The 22,334-nt window shown below is 41.2% G+C and overlaps 1 protein-coding gene across 2 annotated transcripts in view; it reads right to left on the reverse strand.

Annotated features, from left to right (window-relative positions):
* Positions 1 to 10,325: 10,325 nt before the first annotated feature.
* The window catches only part of PTPN12 (protein tyrosine phosphatase non-receptor type 12), a 104,376-nt gene continuing 92,367 nt past the window's right edge, over positions 10,326 to 22,334 (reverse strand). For both annotated transcript variants that reach the window (XM_007982393.3, XM_007982396.3), the window contains exons 14-18: positions 19,338 to 19,415; positions 16,043 to 16,110; positions 14,835 to 14,865; positions 11,669 to 11,776; positions 10,326 to 11,178 (exon numbers count right to left, since the gene is read on the reverse strand). In XM_007982393.3, coding sequence (XP_007980584.1) covers positions 11,117 to 11,178; positions 11,669 to 11,776; positions 14,835 to 14,865; positions 16,043 to 16,110; positions 19,338 to 19,415 — 347 coding nt within the window. In that variant the 3' untranslated portion in view covers positions 10,326 to 11,116. The remainder of the gene's footprint in view (positions 11,179 to 11,668; positions 11,777 to 14,834; positions 14,866 to 16,042; positions 16,111 to 19,337; positions 19,416 to 22,334) is intronic.

Below are 22,334 nucleotides of genomic sequence, written 5' to 3' on the forward strand. Positions count from 1 at the left end.
GGTCAAGGCTGCAGTGAGCCATGACTGCACCACTGCACACACCAGCCTGGGTGACAGAGTGAAACTCTGTCTCGAAAAGAAAAAGAAATATTCTAGGTTTTATATAGACTAAGCTAAAATTTACAAGCAAATGTGCAGAAAATTTGTACATCTGAATTTTCATTAAACTGTTAATCCTACTGTAGAATTTTGTGACCAGAAAAACATTTCCTTGGTCCTTGATTTTCAGAAAAACATATTTTAAGGAGAAATGTACACTGTTTTCTTGTTTACTTCATATTGGCTGTTTGGGTATAAATCTGCAGAAGCTAAAAAATATGTTCTTTTTGAAGTATTGGCAAGAGTTCTAAAGTTACAAATACTATTACATTAAGTCATGATAACAGCACTTATGCCACGTTATCTCTACAAAATGTAAAATGACTGGAATCTCTGGAATTCCCTTTCCCCACTAATTCAACAAAGCTGAGATTTGTACTTTAGAACAGAGAGACCCATCTCCTGCAGCTACCCAACCATTGCTGCTTTTACTGGCCAAATTATTTACAATCTAAATATTGGTCATTTGCATATTTTATAGGAATTATGCACCTTGGAGACAAGGGAACAGGTTGCAGCAAATCTGTTAAAAATACAGTTTATGTTCAAAACTAGATCTACTTTCCATGTTTAGCACAATATGTAAGGGCTGCTTATTGAGTGGAAATATGCCAAAATCTGGGTTAAAGCCTTTGCAGTTCTCTACTTGCCAGAATGAAAACATGAATTTCTGGCCTTTAAGGCTGTGTAACGAAGAACCAGAATTGGAGAATAAAGTACTAAAAAACTGAAACTAATTTTACATGTTATTATTTAGAAAGTTATTCATATAATCTGAATTTTTGATACCTAGAATAGCCATTAAAAGTAGGCAATTAGGAGATACCTCTGTAAAAGGCCAAAAGCAACAAGAACTTTACTAAAACCAGCATAAAAATGAGCTAATTCAATTTAGTCTTGTATTTAATATTAAACCAGAATGATTCCATAGATTGCAATAGAGTACCAAATATAGGCTGAGTACAGTGGTTCATGCCTGTAATCCCAGCACTTTGGGAGGTTGAGGCCACCAGATGGCTTGAGTCCAGGAGTTTGAAACCAGCCTGGGTAATATAGTGGAACCCCATCTCTACAAAAAGTGCAAAAATTGGCTGGGCGGGAGGCTGAGGTGGGAGGATCGCTTGACCCCGAGGGGTGGAGGTTGCAGAGAACTGAGATGGTGCTATTCCACTCCAGCCTGAGTAACAGAGTGGGATCCTGTCTTAAAAAAATACCAAATGTATATCAACAAAAATATTACAATCAAAAAACCTTTTAAGGCTAAATATAATGAAGATGTCATTCTTCACTGGAATTTCTCTCAAAAGCTTCAGATTGCATTAATTCATTTTATTGCTCCCCTTTAAATTAAGCATAGAATTGTCTCTTTTTAGTTTAACTCTGAAAATTTTTTTTTCTTTCCCCTTCCTTCCTTCCTTTCCTTTCCTCCCTCCTTCCTTCCCTTTCTACCTTCCCTCCTTTCTTCCTTCTTTCCTTTCTCTGTCTCTCATTTCTTCCTTTCCCTTTTCTTTCCCCTTCCTTCGTTCCCTCCCTCCCTCCCTCCTCCCTTCTTTCTTTTTCCTTCGCTTCTCTTTTCTTCTTTTCGATCTCACTCTGGCATCTAGGCTGGAGTGCAGTGGTGGGATCACAGCTGACTATAACCTTGAACTCCCAGGCTCAAGCAATCCTCCTGCCTTGGCCTCCCAAGTAGCTGGGATGACAGGCATGTATCACCTCACCCAGTTAATTTTTGTATTTTTAGTAAAGACAAGGTTTCACCATGTTGGCCAGGCTGGTCTTGAACTCTGACCTCAAGTGATCTAACCGCCTAGGCCTCCCAAAGTGCTGGGATTACAGGTGTGAGCCAACGCACCTGGCCTAATTTTCTTATTTTTGGTAGAGATGAGGTCTCTTAACTTCTGGGCTCAAGCAGTCCCCCTGCCTTAGCATCCCAAAATGCTGGCATTACAGGCCTGAGCCACCACACTGGCCAAAAAATGTAATACGTAATTTTCAGAAAACATGTATAGATGTTTACAGAGAGGAGTCAAATATAAAGTTTGGAGACTATGGGTATATTCTCGGCAAATAACTCACGTTAGTAGGCGATTTTTTTTTTTTTTTTTTTTTTGAGACAAGAGTTTTGCTCTGTCACCCAGGCTGGAGTGCAGTGGGGTGATCTCGGCTCACTGCAACCTCCGCCTCCTGGGTTCACGCCATTCTCCTGCCTCAGCCTCCTGAGTAGCTGGGACTACAGGCGCCCGCCACCACACCTGGCTAATTTTTTGTATTTTTAGTAGAGACAGGGTTTCACCGTGTTAGCCAGGATGGTCTAGATCTCCTGACCTCGTGATCCGCCCGCCTTGGCCTCCCAAAGTGCTGGGATTACAGGCTTAAGCCACCGCACCTGGCCAGTAGATGATCCTTTTAGCCACTCTGCTTATAAACTGGCTCCAGGAGCGGGACAAGAGTGTAAACAACCTACATTAAGCTTTATTCCATGGGTATATTTATGTGTTTTAAATAGGTAAAGAGGTATTAAGTTTGAAAATACAGACTTATTAATAGGAGTCTATTAATAGACTTCTTTTGGGAATATAAGTCGAAACCAGATATGGACTAGCTACCTCAACATGTACTATGGTCTTGGATTTAAGTCATCGATTCAGTAGACATTTATTTGTTTGTTTGTCTGTCTGCCAGGCTGGAGTGCAGTGGTGCAATCTTGGCTCACTGTAACCTCCAACTCCTGGGTTCAAGCGATTCTTGTGCCTCAGCCTCCAGAGTAGCTGGGATTACAGCCACGTGCCATCACACCCAGCTAATTTTTGGATTTTTAGTAGACGTGGGGTTTCACCATGTTGGCCAGGATGGTTTTGATCTCCTGACCTCATGATCCGCCCGCCTCGGCCTCCCAAAGTGTTGGGATTATAGGCATGAGCCACCATGAGTGGCCAATACTTTTTCTTTTACAGATGGAGTCTCACTTTGGGAAGTTGGGGCAGGAGGATCACCTGCATCCAGGAGACCAGCCTGGGTGACATAGCAAGACTCCATCTCTATAAAAAATCAAAAATTAGTCATGCACAGTGGCATGCACCTGTAGTCCTAGCTACTCAGAGTCTGAGGTGGGAGGATCGCTTGAGCCTGGGAGGTGAAGGAGGCAGTGAGCTGTGATTGTGCCACTGTACTCTAGCCTGGGTGAAAGAGTAAGACTGTGTCTCACGGGAAAAAAAAAAAAAAAAGGCAGGGCACGGTGGCTCACGCCTGTAATCCCAGTACTTTGGGAGGCCAAGGGGGAAGGGTCACAAGGTCAGGAGTTCAAGACCAGCCTGGCCAAGATGGTGAAACACTGTCTCTACTAAAAATACAAAAATATTAGCCAGGCATGATGGCAGACGCCTGTAATCCCAGCGACTTGGGAGGCTGAGGCAGCGAATTGCTTGAACCCAGGAGGCAGAGGTTGCAGTGAGCTGAGATTGTGCCACTGCACTCCAGCCTGGGTGACAGAGCGAGACTCCATCTTAAAAAAAAAAGAAAAAAAGGGGGATAGAGTCTCATTTTGCCCAGGCTGGAGTGCAGGGATGTGATCATAGCTCACTGCAACCTTTAACTCCTATCCTCAAGTGATCCTGCCTCAGCCTCCCGAAGCGTTGGGGTTATAGGTATGAGCTACCACACCTGGGATCGGGACCATAATTAAGAAAATACTTATATTCAGGCTATACCTGTAATCCCAGCACTTTGGGAAGCCGAGGTGGGCAGATCGCTTGAGGCCAGGAGTTCAACACAAGCCTGGCCAACATGGCAAAATCCCGTCTCTACTAAAAAATTACAAAAAGTAGCCAGGTGTGGTGTGCATACCTGTAATTCCAGCTACTTGGGAGGCTGAGACACAAGAATTGCTTAAATCTGGGAGCCAAAGGTTGCAGTGAGGCAAGATTGTACCATGGTACTCCAGCCATGTTGGCCAGGAAGGTTTTGATCTCCTGACCTCATGATCTGGGCGACAGAGTGAAACTCTGTCTCAAAAAACAAAAACAAAACAAAACAAAAAAAACGCTGGGCACAGTGGCTGATGCCTGTAATCCCAACATTTTGGGAGACCGAGGTCGGCGGATCACCTGAGATGGGAGTTCCAGACCAGCCTGGCCAACATGGCGAAACCCAGTGTCTACTAAAAAAAAAAAAAAAAATTATCCAGGTGTGGTGGCGTGTGCCTGTAGTCCCAGCTACTCAGCAGGCTAAGGCAGGAAAATCGCTTGAACCCGGGAGGTGGAGGTTGCAGTGAGCTGAGATCGCACCACTGTACTCCAGCCTGGGTGACAGAGTGAGACTCCGTCTCAAAATAACAATAATAAAAAACGGCCGGGCACAGTGGCTCATGCCTGTAATCCCAGCACTTTGGGAGGCAGAGGTGGGCGAATCACAAGGTCAGGACATGTAGACCATCCTGGCCAACATGGTGAAACCCCGTCTCTACTGAAAGAAATAAAAAAAGAAAATTAGCCGGGAGTGGTGGTGGTTACCTGTAGTCCCAGCTACTCAGGAGGCTGAGGCAGGAGAATCACTTGAACCCAGGAGGCGGAAGTTGCAGTAAGCCGAGATCGCGCCACTGCACTCCAGCCTGGTGACAGAGCGAGACTCCGTCTCAAACAACAACAACAAAAAATAACAAGAAAGAAAATACTTATATTCAAAATTAGTCCTACTTTTCACACTTAGCTGAGTCTATATATGCCAATATTTCCACTAAATTTCATGGTCATTTCTCAAAGAGGCTAGGTTAGTAGAGCAGGAAGTTTACGTAAATGTACTTAAACAGTACAGAAACAAAGAGGAAATGGTTAATACAGGAAATGATACTCGAACTAATTTTGTTAGATGAGTAGGGCTCACCAGAACAGGACAAAGAACGATGTTAAGAGGTAAGGTATAGGATGACTAAGGGGATTGGGCGGCTCTGGAAACTGTAAGTAGTTCGTGGTTGGAGCACAGATGTGACCAGAGAAAAAGCCAGGGAGGACAGCAGCAGTAAGATCAACAGGCCTTGCATGATCTGCTCAGGAGTCTGGACTTGATCCTGTAGGTCGTGTTCTCCAATTTTATTATGCAACAGAATCACCTATGCTGCTTGTCTAAAATACACATTCTTTGGCTCCTCTCTAATTCAGGTCCAGAGTAGGATCATGGAACCTCAATTCTAATGCAGGAGAACCTGGGCCAGGTTTTGATTTTTTTTTTTTTTTGAGACTAAGTCTTGCTTTGTCTCCCAGGCTGGATTGCAGTGGCGCAATTTTGGCTCACTGCAACCTCTGCCACCTGGGTTCAAGCGATTCTCCTGCCGCAGCCTCCCAGGTAGCTGGGATTACAGGCGCCTGCCACCACGACTGGTTAAGTTTTGTATTTTTAGTAGGCATGGGGTTTCACCATGTTGGCCAGGCTGGTCTCGAACTCCTGACCTTAGGCGATCCACCTACCTCAACCTCCCAAAGTGCAGGGATTACAGGCATGAGCCACTGCTCCTGGTCGGGTTTTGAATGTTTTGATGAAGCATTACTACAGGCAATAAAGAACCATTAAATATTTTTTAGGGAGAAGTAACAATTACAAAGTCAAGAGCAGATCCAGGTTGGCCTTCTAGCAACATTAGCCTGATGGTAGTGAGGAAGGTAGATTGATTGAAGAGATGAGAACTTAGAGTACAAAATGATTCAGATGACTGGCATGGGGATGTTGGCCATATTTAACCCAAATCATGTTTTGACAAATAGAAATGTAAAGATTTACACCATGTAACTGCAAAAATTCAATTAAATATCAAATAGTTCATTTATTCTCTCTGGGGTTTTGTGCACTCATGGTTTCATTCATGTCTGTATTAATGCCCTAATCTTGATCTTCAAAGTGGACCTTTCTTCTGAACTTCAAATATATTTCTACCTGTGGACTGGACATCACTTCTTTGATGCTGAAGGCATTGGCTACCTAAAACTCAACATATCCAAAGTTGACTATTTTTCCTTTCCAAGCCCGAATCTTGGGAACTAAGAGACCTGCCCATTCCCTCATATCCATTTAATTATCTAAATAGAAGTAGGAATTCTGAATGTTCTATCTACAGTAAATTAAATTTCAGAATATAAAAAAGCAAACTGATACACAGTAAACTCTTTACATTCAAGAATTTAACATTCATAGTTACTACTATTTTAAGTGGCCCCAAGGGTTTAGAACATAGAGTCACATAATTTTGCTCTTGCAAAAATCTGAACCACATATTCTATGAGGCTGTTACATGTGAGCAAGTCAGTTACCTAGTGACTGAGTCTAGCTCAGCACTTACATATAATTATGGCTTTATTGCTTTATCAATATATGTAGAAAATGTTCATAAAGTAAAAAATACTCTTTGTGAAAAACGGCTCCCAAAATAAAGTTAACCGATAGTACTTACGGTGGAGAGATTTTTTTCCTTTTTTTTTTCTTTTTGAGATGGAGTCTCGCTCTTGTTGCCCAGGCTGGAGTGCAATGGCGAGATCTCGGCTCACTGCAACCTCCGCCTCCCGGGTTCAAGTGATTCTCCCGCCTCAGGCTCCCGAGTAACTGGGATTACAGGCATGCGCCAACATGCCTGGATAATTTTGTATTTTTAGTAGAGACAGGGTTTCTCCATGTTGGTCAGGCTGGTCTTGAACTACAGACCTCAGTTGATCCGCTCGCCTCAGCCTCCCAAAGTGCTGGGATTACAGGCGTGTAAGAGAAAAAATAGGTACAAAATTGCTAAACTTAGGGTATGCATTATATTTAGTTTTAGTTGATACTACCAAATAGTATCTGCCTCAGACTTGAACAGGTAGTTCACAGAAGAGGATATCCACATGGTCATATGCATGTGAAAAGCTGCTCAACCTCACTAATCATCAAAGAAATAGACATTCAGGTAAGGCAAATACCACTATATACCCATTAGAATGGCTAAAATGAAAAGTACTGACCATATCAAGTGTTAGCAAGGATTTGTAACAATTAGAAAAATCAATTTAGAAAACTAGCAGTATGTACTAAAGCTGAAATAAACATGCAAACTCTGTGATCTCAAAATTCCACTCCTTAATATATATCCAACAGATATATGTACCTGTGTTTGCCAAAAGATACATGTATGGCTGACACAGTGGCTCCGATCTGGAATCCTAGCACTTTGGGAGGCCCAGGCTGGAGAATCATTCAAGGCCAGGAGTTTAAGACCAATCTGGGCAACAGTGAGACTTTTTTTTTTTTTTTTTGAGACGGAGTCTCGCTCTGTCGCCCAGGCTGGAGTGCAGTGACGTGATCTCAGTTCACTGCAAGCTCCGCCTCCCAGGTTCAAGTGATTCTCCGGCCTCAGCCTCCCGAGTAGCTGGGACTAAAGGTGTCCGCCACCAAGCCCAGCTAATTTTTTGGTATTTTTAGTAGAGACGGAGTTTCACCGTTTTAGCCAGGATGGTCTCGGATCTCCTGACCTCATGACCCACCCGCCTTGGCCTCCCAAAGTGATGGGATTACAGGCGTGAGCCACCGTGCCCGGCCCATAGTAAGGTTTTTATTTTCTGCAGAAAATAAACAAAATTAGCCAGGTGTAGTGGTGTGTGCTTGTAGTCCCGGCTACTTGGGAGGCTGACGTGGGAGGATCATTTGAGTCTGGGTGGTCAAGGCTGTAGTAAGCTCACACCACTGAACTGCAGCCTGGGTGACAGAATGAGATCCTGTCTCAAAAAACAAAGAACAAATAACTGCTACACATATGAAAATGAACAAATTTCAGAAGCCCAAGGAGGTGGCTTCTCAGTTGCAGATACTGTTCTATTGCTTGACCTAGGCAGTGGTCACACTCACATAGGTGATATTCTTTACAATGATTAATAGGATTTTTTTTTTTGAGATGGAGTTTCTTTTTTTTTTTTTTTTTTTTTTTGAGACGGAGTCTCGCTTTGTTGCCCAGGCTGGAGTGCAGTGGCGCGATCTCGGCTCACTGCAAGCTCCGCCTCCCGGGTTCAAGCCATTCTCTTGCCTCAGCCTCCGAGTAGCTGGGACTACAGGCGCCCGCCACCTCGCCTGGCTAATTTTTTGTATTTTTTTTTAGTAGAGACGGGGTTTCACCGTGTTAGCCAGGATGGTCTCGATCTCCTGACCTCGTGATCCGCCCGCCTCGGCCTCCCAAAGTGCTGGGATTACAGGCGTGAGCCACCGCGCCCGGCGAGATGGAGTTTCATTCTTGTTGCCTAGGCTGGAGTGCGATGGCACGATCTCGGCTCACTGCAACCTCCGCCTCCCAGGTTCAAGCAATTCTCCTGCCTCAGCCTCCCAAGTAGCTGGGATTACAGGCATGCACCACTATTTTGTATTTTTAGTAGAGACGGGGTTTCTCCATGTTGAGGCTGGTCTCGAACTCCTGACCTCAGGTGATCTGCCCACCTTGGCCTCCCAAAGTGCTGGGATTACAGGCATGAGCCACCGCGCCTGGCAATTAATATGATTTTTGCTTACTTCTGAATACATGTATACTTCAGTGAAGGTATTCCAAGAAACCCCATCCCAACCACAAAAATCCTTATGATTTTAGTACTCTACAATAACTCATCAAGTGTGTGAAGGGGCTAAAATTTTTTTCAGTTATGCTTTTATTTCAGTTTACATTGTATTAGGAAAAGATCTATTACAGGAGTGCCTGTGTCTTGAGAATGTCAAGCATCCACTGTATTACCACTTCCTTATTACCAAAGCATACAGAAAATTTTCAAATTCTAACGGATTGGCCAGGCGTGGTATCTCACACCTGTAATTCCAGCACTTTCGGAGGCTGAGGCGGGTACACCTGAGGTCAGGAGTTCAAAACCAGCCTGGCCAACATAGCAAAACACCATCTCTACTAAAAATACAAAAATAATTAGCTGGGCTTGGTGGTGGGCACCTGGAAGCCCGGCTACTAAGGAGGCTGAGGCAGGAGAATTGCTTGAACCCAGGAGGCAGAGGTTGTAGTGAGCCAAGATAGCACCATCGTACTCCAGCGTGGGCAACAAGAGCAAAGTTCCGTCTCAAAAAAAAAAAAAAAAAAAAATCTAAGGGATCAACATGAAGATGAGTTAGCTTTAAAACAAATTTAACATGAAATTGTAGTATTACTTTCTCCTCCACAATAATCCCCCTTCTACTCATATAAGGTTTTCCATGTACTTTAGTTTCATAATTTCTTCATTCTTTCGTATGCAGAGGGAAAATACAGACATCCAACAACTCCAATCTACAGTTGTCAAAATTCAGACTTAGTACTGAGGAATGGAATCTGTGCTCCAGTCATGGGATAAGAAACCAGTTCTCGTTCCCAACATCCCCTTGGTTTGGTTTTCTTTTTTTTTTTTTTTTTTTTTTTTGAGATGTAGTCTTGCTCTGTTGCCCAGACCAGAGTACCGTGGTGCAATCTCGGCTCACTGCAACCTCCATCTCCTAGGTTCAAGCAATTCTCCTGCCTCAGCCTCTTTAGTAGCTGGGATTCCAGATATGTGCCACCTCACCCAGCTAATTTTTTTGTAATTTTAGTAGAGAAGGGGTTTCACCATGTTGGCCAAGCTGGTCTTGAACTCCTGACCTCAAGTGATCTGCCCTCCTTGGCCTCCCAAAGAGCTGGAATAACAGGCGTGAGCCACCCCATCTGGCCCCCTCTGTTGGGCTTTCTACTAGGACTTTGGTAGGCTAGTAATGATAAGGATGAGGAATGCCTAGGGGCAATAAGTATTTAGAATTGGCACAGCCATGTTTTTGGCAGAAGGTACTCGCTATTCCCTAATTAAGAGATTAGGCCTGGCATGGTGACTCATGCCTGTAATCCCAGCACTTTGGAAGGCCAAGGTGGGCGGATCACCTGAGTTCAGGAGTTTGAGACCAGCCTGGCGAACACAGTGAAACCATCTCTACTTAAAATATAAAAATTAGCTGGGCGTGGTGGCGGGTGCCTGTAATCCCAGCTACTTGGGAGGCTGAGGCAGGAGAATCACTTGAACCTGGGAAGTGGAGGTTGCAGTGAGCCGAGATGGCACCACTGTACTCCAGCCTGGGTGACAGAGTGATACTCTGTCTAAAAAAAGAAAAAAAAAAGAGATTAAACCCCATTCACATTCATTTCCTACCAAGACTGAGCCAGCAAGAAGGCTGATAGTTAAGTCCAATTTCCTAGGAATGAGAAATGAAAAGCCAAGGCAACAAGTAGGCACTGTAAAATTGTTTGTTTTTTTAATGGCAGGTCAAATATCCTGAAACATACATGTATTTTGATAGTCTTCTAATCCCAGTTGAGTTCAAATATTAAAGAAACACACACAAGCTAAGAGAATTCAATATTGTTCCAAGGCACTTACTGAATCTCTGACTAGATGAAAACAAGAACAATTAGGATGAACAATTAGACCGTATATAATATAAAAATAACTTTGCTTACAATTTACAAAATGTATTATTATTACAATCTTTGATCTCTGATAACCTGCAAAGCTGGCTGCATGAATCCAGCAAGTTTAAAATTCAGAAACTATTTTCTAAAACTCCAGGGCAAATAATTTACAAATAAAGTACACAAAGATTTAGACCATGCAGAAATTTCTTACATCTTCTGTTAATAATATTTCGATTGCAACTTTATCAAATTATATACCTACTTGCCCTGTACATATACAAAATAATGCATACATGATAAAACAGAAAAAGAGTAGTCCTTAAAGTCAATATATCATAAAAGTATTACTATATTAACATGTCTACAAGCAGCGTGTAACAGGGTTAAGAGACATTAAGGCAATAATACTTGAAGTTTCAAAATAAACCATATGTAATACTTTTTCCTAAGTATAGTATAAGGCAGGTAGATGGTCCCAGCAAAAAATATTAAGGTAACAATCTACACTGCTGTTAGTCCCACATATTAAAGATGGAATACTATAAATCTGGCTTTCAGTGGCACCTGAATTTTCCAGTATAACTTAAAAGTGTCTTTTAGGTCCCTGAATCATGTCCATTCTGAAGGTGGATCTCTTGGTCCTTTGGGTTTTCCACATCGATTACCAAAACCTACAGTGAAAATACCACAATAACTAGTCAGTGTTCAGAAATACTTTTCAACTACTAAAAACCATGTCCATAGACATTCTCATTTTCTGGAACAAATAAATTTCCACAAGGGAATTTAGAATTTAAGCCAAATAAAACTCTGTAAATGCAAAACAATTGTAAATTTATCTGGGGTAACTGAAAATGATTGCTTCTTTTAAAAATCTTATGCTGAAAATAAAACCAATTTTATCACAATGTAAGAAAAACATCCAAGATAATTTAGTCTGTCCAACACAAAAGATTTTAATATACTGCAGTTTTCTATTTTAGTTTTTAATCTCAATGTGAAATAGAATTAAGTGCTTCATTTATTTCATGACTAGTCCAAGCAACTTTGGAAAATCATATACTTTATTCTTGGCAAGTGTCACTTCACAATGGCAAATGAGCTTTTCTCATTCTTGCCAGTGTTAACTACTTACTAAAAATTATTTATTAAAGAAATTACCAATATCTGTGGCTTCTGTTGGACTTTCTGATGTTTGTTCTCTCCTGTCACTGAAAGTAGGTGGACATTCTGTACACATCTCGTAGTGAATACCTCCCGCTGGATGATCTAAACAGCAACACAAAACCTTTGTTAATCACCATGCTTTGTAGCATCATATACATACAACTCTTTAATTTTTTAAATGTTGGCAAGCATGAAAAGAGAAAATTTTCTCTCCTGGGCACCATAATTTTATAGGTCAAGATCAATATAAATACAAATGTAGTGAGCACAGAAAATCATGTCAGGTATTATTGTGGTCACACAGAAATCTGCAGTGAGTACTTCTGCAACGTGAGGATTCTCATTATTTTTATTTCCTAAATCTAGGTCTTGACATATTACATTCCCTTAAACTATATGCCTATGTTCTAAGGGAATAATTGCAACTGAAATGCCTTTGTATAGAAATCAACAAGGTCAGTCCAGGAGCGGTGGCTCACACCTGTAATCCCAGCACTTTGGGAGGTTGAGGCGGGTGGATCACGAGGTCAGGAGATTGAGACCATCCTGACTAACACGGTGAAACCCCATCCCTACTAAAAAAATACAAAAAATTAGCTGGGCACGGTGGCGAGCGACTGTAGTCCCAGCTATTCGGGAGGCTGAGGCAGGAGAATGGTGTGAACCCGGGAGGCAGAGCTTGCAGTGACCCAAGATGGTGCCATTGCATTCCAGCCGAGGCAACAGAGCGAGACTCCATCTCAAAAAAAAAAAAAAAAAAAAAAAAAAAAAAAAAAAAAAAAGAAAAGAAAAGAAATCAACAAGGTCAAGGTTAATTAATGAAATATTTCCACCTGAAATAACAATGCAACTTTTTTTTTAGACAGAGTTTCCCTCTTGTTGCCCAGGTTGGAGTGCAATGGCGCAATCTCAGCTCACTGCAACCTCCGCCTCCTGGGTTCAAGGGATTCTCCTGCCTCAATCTCCCTAGTAGCTGGGATTATAGGCGGCAGCCATGATGCCCTGCTACTTTTTTATTTTAAGTAGAGATGGGGTTTAACCATGTTGCTCAAGGCTGGTTTCAAACTCCTGACCTCAGGTCATCGCCCGCCTTGGCCTCCCAAAGTGCTGGGATTATAGGTGTGAGCCACCACGCCAGATCCAATAACTACTTTTAAAGTTTTATGTTGTTTAGATTGTAGTTCACTCTTTAATTACCAATGTTCAACATTAGTAACAAAAGAAATTAACTACTATAATTCATTCATTCTTTCACAATCTTGAACATACCCCACACCTCCATGAGGAACCTTTCTGGAAACTTGGAATACAAGTGAAATAACAGACAATCCCCATCCTCAAGATGCTTACAGTCTGGAAAGGAGCCCACAGACTTTTTTTTTTTTTTTTTTTGAGATAGAGTCTTGCTCTTGTCACCCAGGCTAGAGTGCAACGGCACAATCTCGGCTCAGTGCAACCTCCACCTCCCGGTTCAAGTGATTTTCCTGCCTCAGCCTCCCGAGCAGCTAGGATTACAGGTGCTCGCCACATTTTTGTATTTTTACTAGAGTTGCGGTTTTGTCATGTTGGCTAGGCTGGTCTTGAACTCCTGATCTTGTGACTGCCTGCCTCGGCCTCCCAAAGTGTTGGGATTACAGGCATGAGTCACCACACCAGGTCCCACAAACTTCTTAAAGAAGATAAAGCTAGAGAACAATAAAATAGAAAATAAGTAGTTTAGGTCTTGCAAATCACCTAAGATCACTGCCACATACTCTTCTTTAGTTTTGTTAGTTTCATTGTTCTTCTTTTTAAACAACTCTTTAAAAACATAAAAGCCATTTGTTTAGCTCAAGGGCATAACAAACATTAGGGCTATAGGCCGTGCAATGCCAAACCCTGGTCTAGTAGGAGACACAGAGAGATATATTAATTATTATAGCAGTGTGATAAGCTTTTAAATAAAATTATGCATAATGTGCAACAGAGACAAAGAGAAGAGGCATTTATATGAGACTAGTGGTGGTGAGATATTCAGAGCCATGTTCTAGGAGGAAATGATGATCCTAGACTAAACAGCCTCCATTTTCTCTGTGAAGTAAAAGTCATGTAAGAGTTAGATGGATTCCAGTCCAGGCTGGCCTGGCTCTATAGCTTCCGCTATTTTCTTTTTGAGGTGGAGTTTCACTCTGCCACTCAGGCTGGAGTGCAGGGGTACAATCTTGGCTCACTGTAGCCTCTACCTCCCAGGTTCAAGCGATTCTCCTGCCTCAGCCTCCGGAGTAGATGGGATTACAGGCGCACACCACCATGCCCGGCTAATTTTTGTATTTTTAGTAGAAATAGGGTTTCACTCATGTTGGCCGGGCTGGTCTCGAACTCCTAATCTCAAGTGATCCACCTGCCCTGGCCTCCCCAAAGTGCCAGGATTACAGGTGTGAGCCACTGTGTCCAGCCCTGCTATTTTCTTTATAAAAAGGTATAGAAAGTAATATCATTTATAAGATGGAACAGACCCATTAGGCCAAGATCCAGAATATAATCTTGAGAGAAGAGCTGAAGCGAAATGGAGGGTAGGGGCAAAGGCAAGAGGTGAATTGAAGACATTATACAGGCTAGGATGTTTGATGAGTTATTTACATGGTCACTGACTTTAATAATAACTTGATCTATTTTAGTACGATATGACAGTAATAGGAATATGGTAGAAAAAAATTCAAACTGGGCATTGTAACACTGGTTTGAGCTATATAATTTTATTGGTCTTCGCAAATAAACGAAAAAGTACTAAAAGGAAGATTTCTAAAACAATAGGTTTCTACAAAGCCAATTCCATCATGTAGGTAAATTTGGGGCATTTATGTAAGTTGGGATCTAACTTCCAGGTGTTTTTAAAAACAGAAAGTAAAAAACAGAAAAATATTTTTAAAAATCTCTTTCCCATGAGCCTGTAACTATTGATAGTAAATGCTCCCATGATTTTCCAGATCAATACTACTATCTGGTGGTAATAATTAATTTGGAAGAATTATAGTACAATATTAAGCTTCTAGAAGAGCTGTCCTAGACATTTTCACACACAGAAATAACTAAATAGCATGAACTATGAAGCACGATATTTTGTAGAAATTGATCTATAAAATCTATAGTAAAAAGGAAAAAAAAAAATCTAGCGACTTACCACATTTCTCATTTTCAGAGGTTATCAAGCCCTAGGAGGAAGACATTTAATATCTATTACAATACATTCATTTTATATACAAATAATAGAAAGCTGGGTCTGTTATGGATATATATCCCAAGAAATCAAGGCCTATCATTTTCAGCATCAGAGGAAAAGCAAACAATTGTGCTTTTAATTAGGCTTAAAATTTTTAAATGTTACATGTTTCTACTTGGAGTAAATGTTTCTGGATGAGCACTGAAAACCACGGGCTACTGCATGAAGGAATATACAGCTATGTTTTGCCAGCCACTATTACTGATTATATCATTATTGCATTTTATGTGTCAATTAAAATACATACATCATGTTTTAGAATCAAATATAAGATGTAGCTCAATTCCAGAGATATTAAATATGGGAGAAAATATAAAAAAGTATTAATGTTAATAAAAAATGCTGTCTCCTATGGACAAATTTGCTGTTGTTGAGACAGGGTTTCACTCTGTCACTCAGGCTGCAGTGCAGTGGTGCGATCATGGCTTACTGCAGCCTTGACCTCTGGGGCCCAAGCAATCCTCCCATCTCAGCCTCCCAAAATGCTGGGACCACAGACATGCGCCACCACATCTGGCTAATTTTTAAAATTTTTGTAGAGATAAGGTCTCCCCATGTTGCCCAGGATGGTCTTGAACTCCTGGGCTCAAGTGATCCTTCTGCTTGGCCTCCCAAGGTGCTGTGATTACGGATGTGAGCCATCATGGCACGCCCTCAAGATATTTAATTGCCAAAACATTTCTCGAATGTCAAAGAAATGCCAGGTAGCCAGAAAAAAACAAAAGAAGTGACTATGTGCCTGGTGTTATAATGGGAAGCATCTAGAAATGTAAGAAAGAATTAGGACCCTGAAAATAGTAACTCCTATTTCATTCATACCTTCAAAATTATTTGAAACATGACATAATTTACATATTTCAAAAACAGCTTGAGAAAATAATACTTTAAAGTGATAGTTGTATGTAGATCAGGTTACCCTTTTAAAACATTTCAGATCCTACCTTTTATATGTGCTTTTCATCTGAAATCTTAGCATAAGAAATGCTGATTAAAAATTACAAACTATATTTAACGATCTTAAGATGACAGCTATTTCAACAAGTGCGAGATTAGTTAACAAAAGAGTAAAAATGTTAAGCTATAACCGTTCCAATTCCAAAAGGACTCACTTCAGACTTTTTTTGTTCAGATCGTTCCTGACTTTGAAGTTCACTCCATTCCGATCTTATAGGTGTATCTGAGAAAAATGAAATCTTATCGTTATTAACACCTTGAATTTTTGATATTTCTTTGCATTAAAGTAAAATAAAAAACAGATCCTAAAGATTTTAGAAACTATCACTTCCACAAAAATTCTGTAGTTTCTGGGTAAGCATATTTCTGAAGTTTCTAAAAAAAAAAAAATTGTAGTTTCTATTAATTTGAGAACATTCTTTTATGTTTCCTTCCTTCAAAACCTAAGTAAATGAATTCAGTCATTAGAGTTTATTATAGTCTGTAGATAATGTGACAGACAAGTGAAGTATACTGCTTAATCCAGAGATAATGTGACAGACTTAAACAAGTGAAGTATACTGCTTCATTGTTTTCAACATTCTTTTTAGTTGTTGTTGAGACAGGGTCTCACTCTGTTGACCAGGTGTGATCTTGGCTCAGTGCAGCCTCAACCTCCCAGGCTCAGGCAATCTTCCCATCTCAGCCTCTTGAGTAGCTGGGACTATAGGTGCATACCACCTCGCCTGGCTAATTTTTGATTTTATACAGACAGGGTTTTGCCATGTTGCCCAGGCTGGTCTCAAACTCCTAGGGCAACATGAACAGAGATCCACCTGCCTTGGCTTCCCAGAGTGCTGGGATCACAGGCATAAGCCACTGCCCAGTTCTTCAACATTTATCTTAAAATCAGTCAAAATTCACTTTGGGAGGCTGAGGCAGGCAGATCACTTGAGGTCAGGAGTTCGAGACCAGCCTGGCCAACATGGTGAGATCCTATCTCTACTAAAAAATACAAAAAAACATTAGTTGGGAGTGATGGTACATGCCTCTAATCGCAGCTACTCAGGAGTCTGAGGCAGGAGAACAGCCTCAGCCCAGATCGTGCCACTGCACTCCAGCCTCAGTGACAGAGTGGAACTCCATCTCAAAATAAAACAAAACGAGGCCGGGCGTGGTGGCTCACACTTGTAATCCCAGCACTTTGGGAGGCCAAAACAGGCGGATCACGAGGTCAGGAAATTGAGGCCATCCTGGCTAACATGGTGAAACCTTGTCTCTACTAAAAAAAATACAAAAAAATTAGCTGGGCGTGGTGGCAGGCACCTGTAGTCCCAGCTACTCAGGAGGCTGAGGCAGGAGAATGGCGCAAACCTGGGAGGCAGAGCTTGCAGTGAGCTGAGACTGCGCCACTGCACTCCAGCCTGGGCGACAGAGACTCCGTCTAAAAAATAAAAATAAATAAATAAATAAATAAAATAAAACGAAACGAAACAAAACAAAAATCAGTCAAAATTAATATATTGGTAAAATGTACTTAGACTAGTGAGCACCTCCACTGAGCATGAGACACTGTTAAATATAATCAAGCTGTTTCTGTACTCTTTTTTAGAGGATTAATAGGGAGAAATACATTATCAATGTTTTAAAGTATGATCACTTTCTCCCAGTTCTGATACTCCAGTGGTCTTTTTTTTTTCCTTCCCCAGACGGGGTCTCCCTCTGTTACCCAACTGGAGTACAGTGGCACAATCATGGCTTACTGCAGCCTCCAATTCCAGGGATCAAGCAATCCTTCTTCTTCAGTCTCCTGAGTAACAAGTAACAAGGACTACAGGCACATGTCACCATGCCTGGCTAATCTTTTATTTATTTTATTTTATTTTTTGAGACGGAGTCTTTTGCTCTTGTTGCCCAGGCTGGAATGCAATGGCATGGTCTCAGCTCACTGCAGCCTCTGCCTCCTGGGTTCAAGCAATTCTCCTGCCTCAGCCTCCCAAGCAGCTGGGATTACAGGCGCCCACCACAACTGGATAGTTTTTTCATTTTTAGTAGAGAGGAGGTATCACTATGTTGCCCAGGCTGGTCTCAAACTCTTAGGCTCAAGCAATCCTCATGCCTTGAACTCCCAAAGTGCTGCGATTACAGGTGTGAGCCAATGTGCCCAGTCTACTCCAGGGGTCTTAAGTGTATTTCAGTTAACACCAATCCAGTGACGCCCACCCAACAGAAATGTTTACTGACCTAAACCTAAGGAAAGCAATTAATGTCTTCATAAATAAGTGCTACTTTTTTTTTGAGACGGAGTCTTGCTGTCGCCCAGGCTGGGTGCAATGCCATGATCTTGGCTCACTGCAACCTCCGCCTCCCGGGTTCAAGCGATTCTCCTGCCTCAGCCTCCCGAGTAGCTGGAACTACAGGCGCATGCCACCATGCACAGCTAATTGTATGTATTTTTAGTAGAGACAGAGTTTCACTGTGTTAGCCAGGATGGTCTCGATTTCCTGACCTCGTGATCTGCCCACCTTGGTCTCCCAAAGTGGCAGGATTACAGGCATGAGCCAATAAGTGTTACTTTTACTGAATGAAAATACACCAGACTGCAAATACACTTATAATTGCTTTTTTTTTTTTTGAGACGGAGTTTCGCTTTTGTTGCCCAGGCTGGAGTGCGATGGCACGATCTCGGCTCACTGCAATATCTGCCTCCCAGGTTCAAGTGATTCTCCTGCCTCAGCCTCCCAAGTACCTGGGATTACAGGCATGCGCCACCACGCCTGGCTAATTTTGTATTTTTAGTAGAGACGGGGTTTCTCCATGTTAGTCAGGCTCGTCTCAAACTCCTGATCTCAGGTGATCCGTGCATCTCAGCCTCCCAAAGTGCTGAGATTACAGGTATGTGTCACTGCATCTGGCTTTATAATTGTATTTATTTATTTATTTAATTTTTGAGACGGAGTCTTGCTCTTCGCCCAGGCTGGAATGCAATGGCGCAATCTTGGCTCACTGCAATCTCTGTCTACTGGGTTCAAGTCATTCTCTCCTGCCTCAGTCTCTCAAGTAGCTGAGATTACAGGCGTCGGCCACCATGCCCAGCTAATTTTTATAGTTTTAGTAGAGACGGGTTTCACCATGTTGGCCAGGCTGGTCTCGAACTTCTGACCTCAGGTGATCCACCCACCGAGGCCTTCCAAAGTGCTAGGATTACAGGCTTGAGCCACCGCGCCCGGCCTATAATTTCAGTTAAGTGAATTCTGATATCTAACATAAATGCAGTAATTTCTATCAATCTTAACAAGTAAAAAAATCATTTAAAAGCATTTCTCAAAGAATTAAAAGCATGTCAATATCAATTTACTTGTTTTTGAATTTAATTATGCAGCACAATAGCTCATAGATTAAAATCAGGCATGTTTTTCAGAGTTTATTATTAGAATATAAAGTAAATGTAAAAGCAAAAGAGACACTCACTATGTTCACTTGCTAACACAAAAGATTCAGGAGTTCTTTCAGGTAGGGGAGGAGGTGAATCTTCACTAACATCAACATCTAAATTAAACACATAAAAATTTAGGCAAATTATTAAAAATTAACATGTCAGCTAAACAAAATCAGAGAGCTTTCTTGACATTCTAAAATTTTCTGTCACAAGTATCTAGATCAGTTTTTAAAAATGCAAAACAAAAAAATGCAAGAAACCATTTCCACTCAACTCATTATCAGGAAGAATTACGATGCTTATTGAGCAAAGATACTGCATATAGAAAATGACTCTCTCCCATGACTTTCCTGCCACTCTACAGACATCATTCAGTTCTCCAAGTCTGAAGGGAATCTTCAGTCAGCTGGCAAGTGACTTCTCTACTGATCTTACTGATGATGCTTTGTGTACAAAAAGGAAAGCTTTGGTCATTTGTGTTATGAAACGCCTAAGCCAGTGTTTACCAAACAGGATTCAATTGCTTAACACCTTTCATGATTTTTGCCATATTATGTAACATGTGTCCAATTCACTTTTAAAGTCAGACTCATTTTAAACTTAACTGTGTACCTCAGTCATGTTTTAAACAGCAATAGCTGAAATAACATTGGAAATACTATTTTTCCAAAACAGGTAAAGATATAGCTATTAAAGTTTTTAAAAAATCTTCATTTATTTATTGCTGAAGATTTTGTGTACAGTGGCACATTGAGAATGCTGACTGAAGCTATATACAGGTTTTTCACTAGTAGAAACAAAATTAGCTCTTGGGAAAAATAGTGCATTAAGTAAGCCTCATTGGTTAGCTTTACTATGGCTTAAGGTAAATGAGTGCATTTGATCTTTGAGTTTTCACTGGAAGCACAGAAAGAAAATATGAGGATACAATTCTGTGTGTGAACTCTCAGGTTGGGGAGGGTGGGATAAAGAAAAAGAAACGTGATGGTCCTATTATTTTGTCTTGAGCCTTGCCCATTGTTCTTTTTTTTTTTTTTTTTTTTTTTTTTTGAGACGGAGTCTCACTCTATCACCCAGGCTGGAGTAGAGTGGCCGGATCTCAGCTCACTGCAAGCTCCACCTCCTGGGTTTACGCCATTCTCCTGCCTCAGCCTCCTGAGTAGCTGGGACTACAGGCGCCCGCCACCTCGCCCGGCTGGTTTTTTGTAATTTTTTGGTAGAGACGGGGTTTTACCGTGTTAGCCAGGCTGGTCTCGATCTCCTGACCTCGTGATCCGCCGTCTCGGCCTCCCAAAGTGCTGGGATTACAGGCTTGAGCCACCGCGCCCGGCCTGCCCATTGTTCTTAAATGAACACACAGTTTTGCCATGATACTCTACTTTTTACCACACCTGATAGGCTATGCATAGGTCTTTTCAATTTTCAACACACATGAGGTGAGTATGATTGCTTTTGCCCCTCCTACATTTATTTAGCTGGAGACACAAGAAAATACAGCCTCTGGGTCCTGCTGAAAGAAGAGTTCCAGTCCAATACTTGATAAATCTACAAAGAGTACCAGAACTCTCTCTTGCCACTAAAGAACTATCTACCTTATCCAGTAGTGGTAGTTTGAGTCATCACCATATGTCTCCTCGCCCTCTTGTTACTAACAGCGCACAGTGAAGAGATGGCTGTCAGAAGGAAGGGACACATAATCTTGGCATTCTGGTACCATTTCATAAATTAAATGAACAAAACAAAAAGGGCAGTTCAGCCCTTTTTCTATCAGTTATCTTTCAGAAACTCTGTTTTTCTCTCATGACAGTTCTCACCCTTAAAAACTTTTATTTTCTAAGTGTGGCCCTTGCTTTGTAAATGCATGTTTCTCCCTGGAACTCTGGATTGCTTTTCCTGTTAAAAACTTTTGTTTTAAAGGTTATCTAACTAGATATTGCATATTTTACATAGGCTTTTGCAAATCATACACTGTGGGGCCTTCTGTAATTGAATCTGAGAAATCTTTCAGGAGGCCTAAGTCAAGACTGAAATTGGAATTGATAGCCAGGAATTTTTGTCAGGCAGTAACTTATGCAAAAGCTTTTTAGGTATCAATACAAAATTATTCCATTACAGTCATGCACTACATAATAACGTTTTCATCAACAAGATGGCATAAACAACAGTGGTCCTGTAAGATTATGATACCACATTTTTACTGTACCTTTTCTATGTTTAGATACACAAATACTTACCATTGTGTTACAATTGTTCAGTACAGTAATATGTTATACACGTTTATAGCCTAGGAGCAAGAGGCTACACTGTATCGCCCAGATGTGTAGTATACCATACCATCTAGGTTTGTGTAAATACATTCTATGACATTCACACAATGGCAAAATTGCCTAATGACATATTTTTCTTAGAACATATCCCTGCCATTAAGAAATGTATGACTGTAATTCACTAACAAGTTCTAGGACCAAAAAACCCCCCCAAAACTCTAATTCTGGTGCCAATGGTTCTATAAGATAATGATCTACAAAGGAAATAATAATCTATAAGGTAAATAAACAATCTATAAAGTAAATAATCTATATGGTAAAAATTTGGCAACACATTAAAAGAAAGACTACTTGTAGTTACGCTGTAACAAAGAACATTTACACACAGGAAAATCTTCAGTTAATATCAAACCAATTAACAGTTAAGGTTGAGTAAAAAGAAACCAGAAATCACACTTACAGTGATTTTTGCTTTGAAATACAAAACCAAACAAACAGAAATGAGCTGGCACATAGTAGGCTGCTTTTAGCTATATCTCTTTTTTTTTTTTTTTTTTTTTGAGACAGGGTCTCCCTCTGTTGCCCAGGCAGAGTACAGTGATACAATTATGGCTCACTGCAGCCTTGAGCTCCTAGGCTCAAGTGATATTCCTACCTCAGCCTCCAGAATAGCTGGGACCACAAGTGTGCACCACCACGCCCAGCTAGTTTTTTATCTTTTGTAGAGATTGGGTGTCACTATGTCACCCAGACTGGTTATGA

This window comes from Chlorocebus sabaeus, chromosome 21 (assembly GCF_047675955.1).
Source record: "Chlorocebus sabaeus isolate Y175 chromosome 21, mChlSab1.0.hap1, whole genome shotgun sequence".
Taxonomy (NCBI): Eukaryota; Metazoa; Chordata; class Mammalia; order Primates; family Cercopithecidae; genus Chlorocebus; species Chlorocebus sabaeus.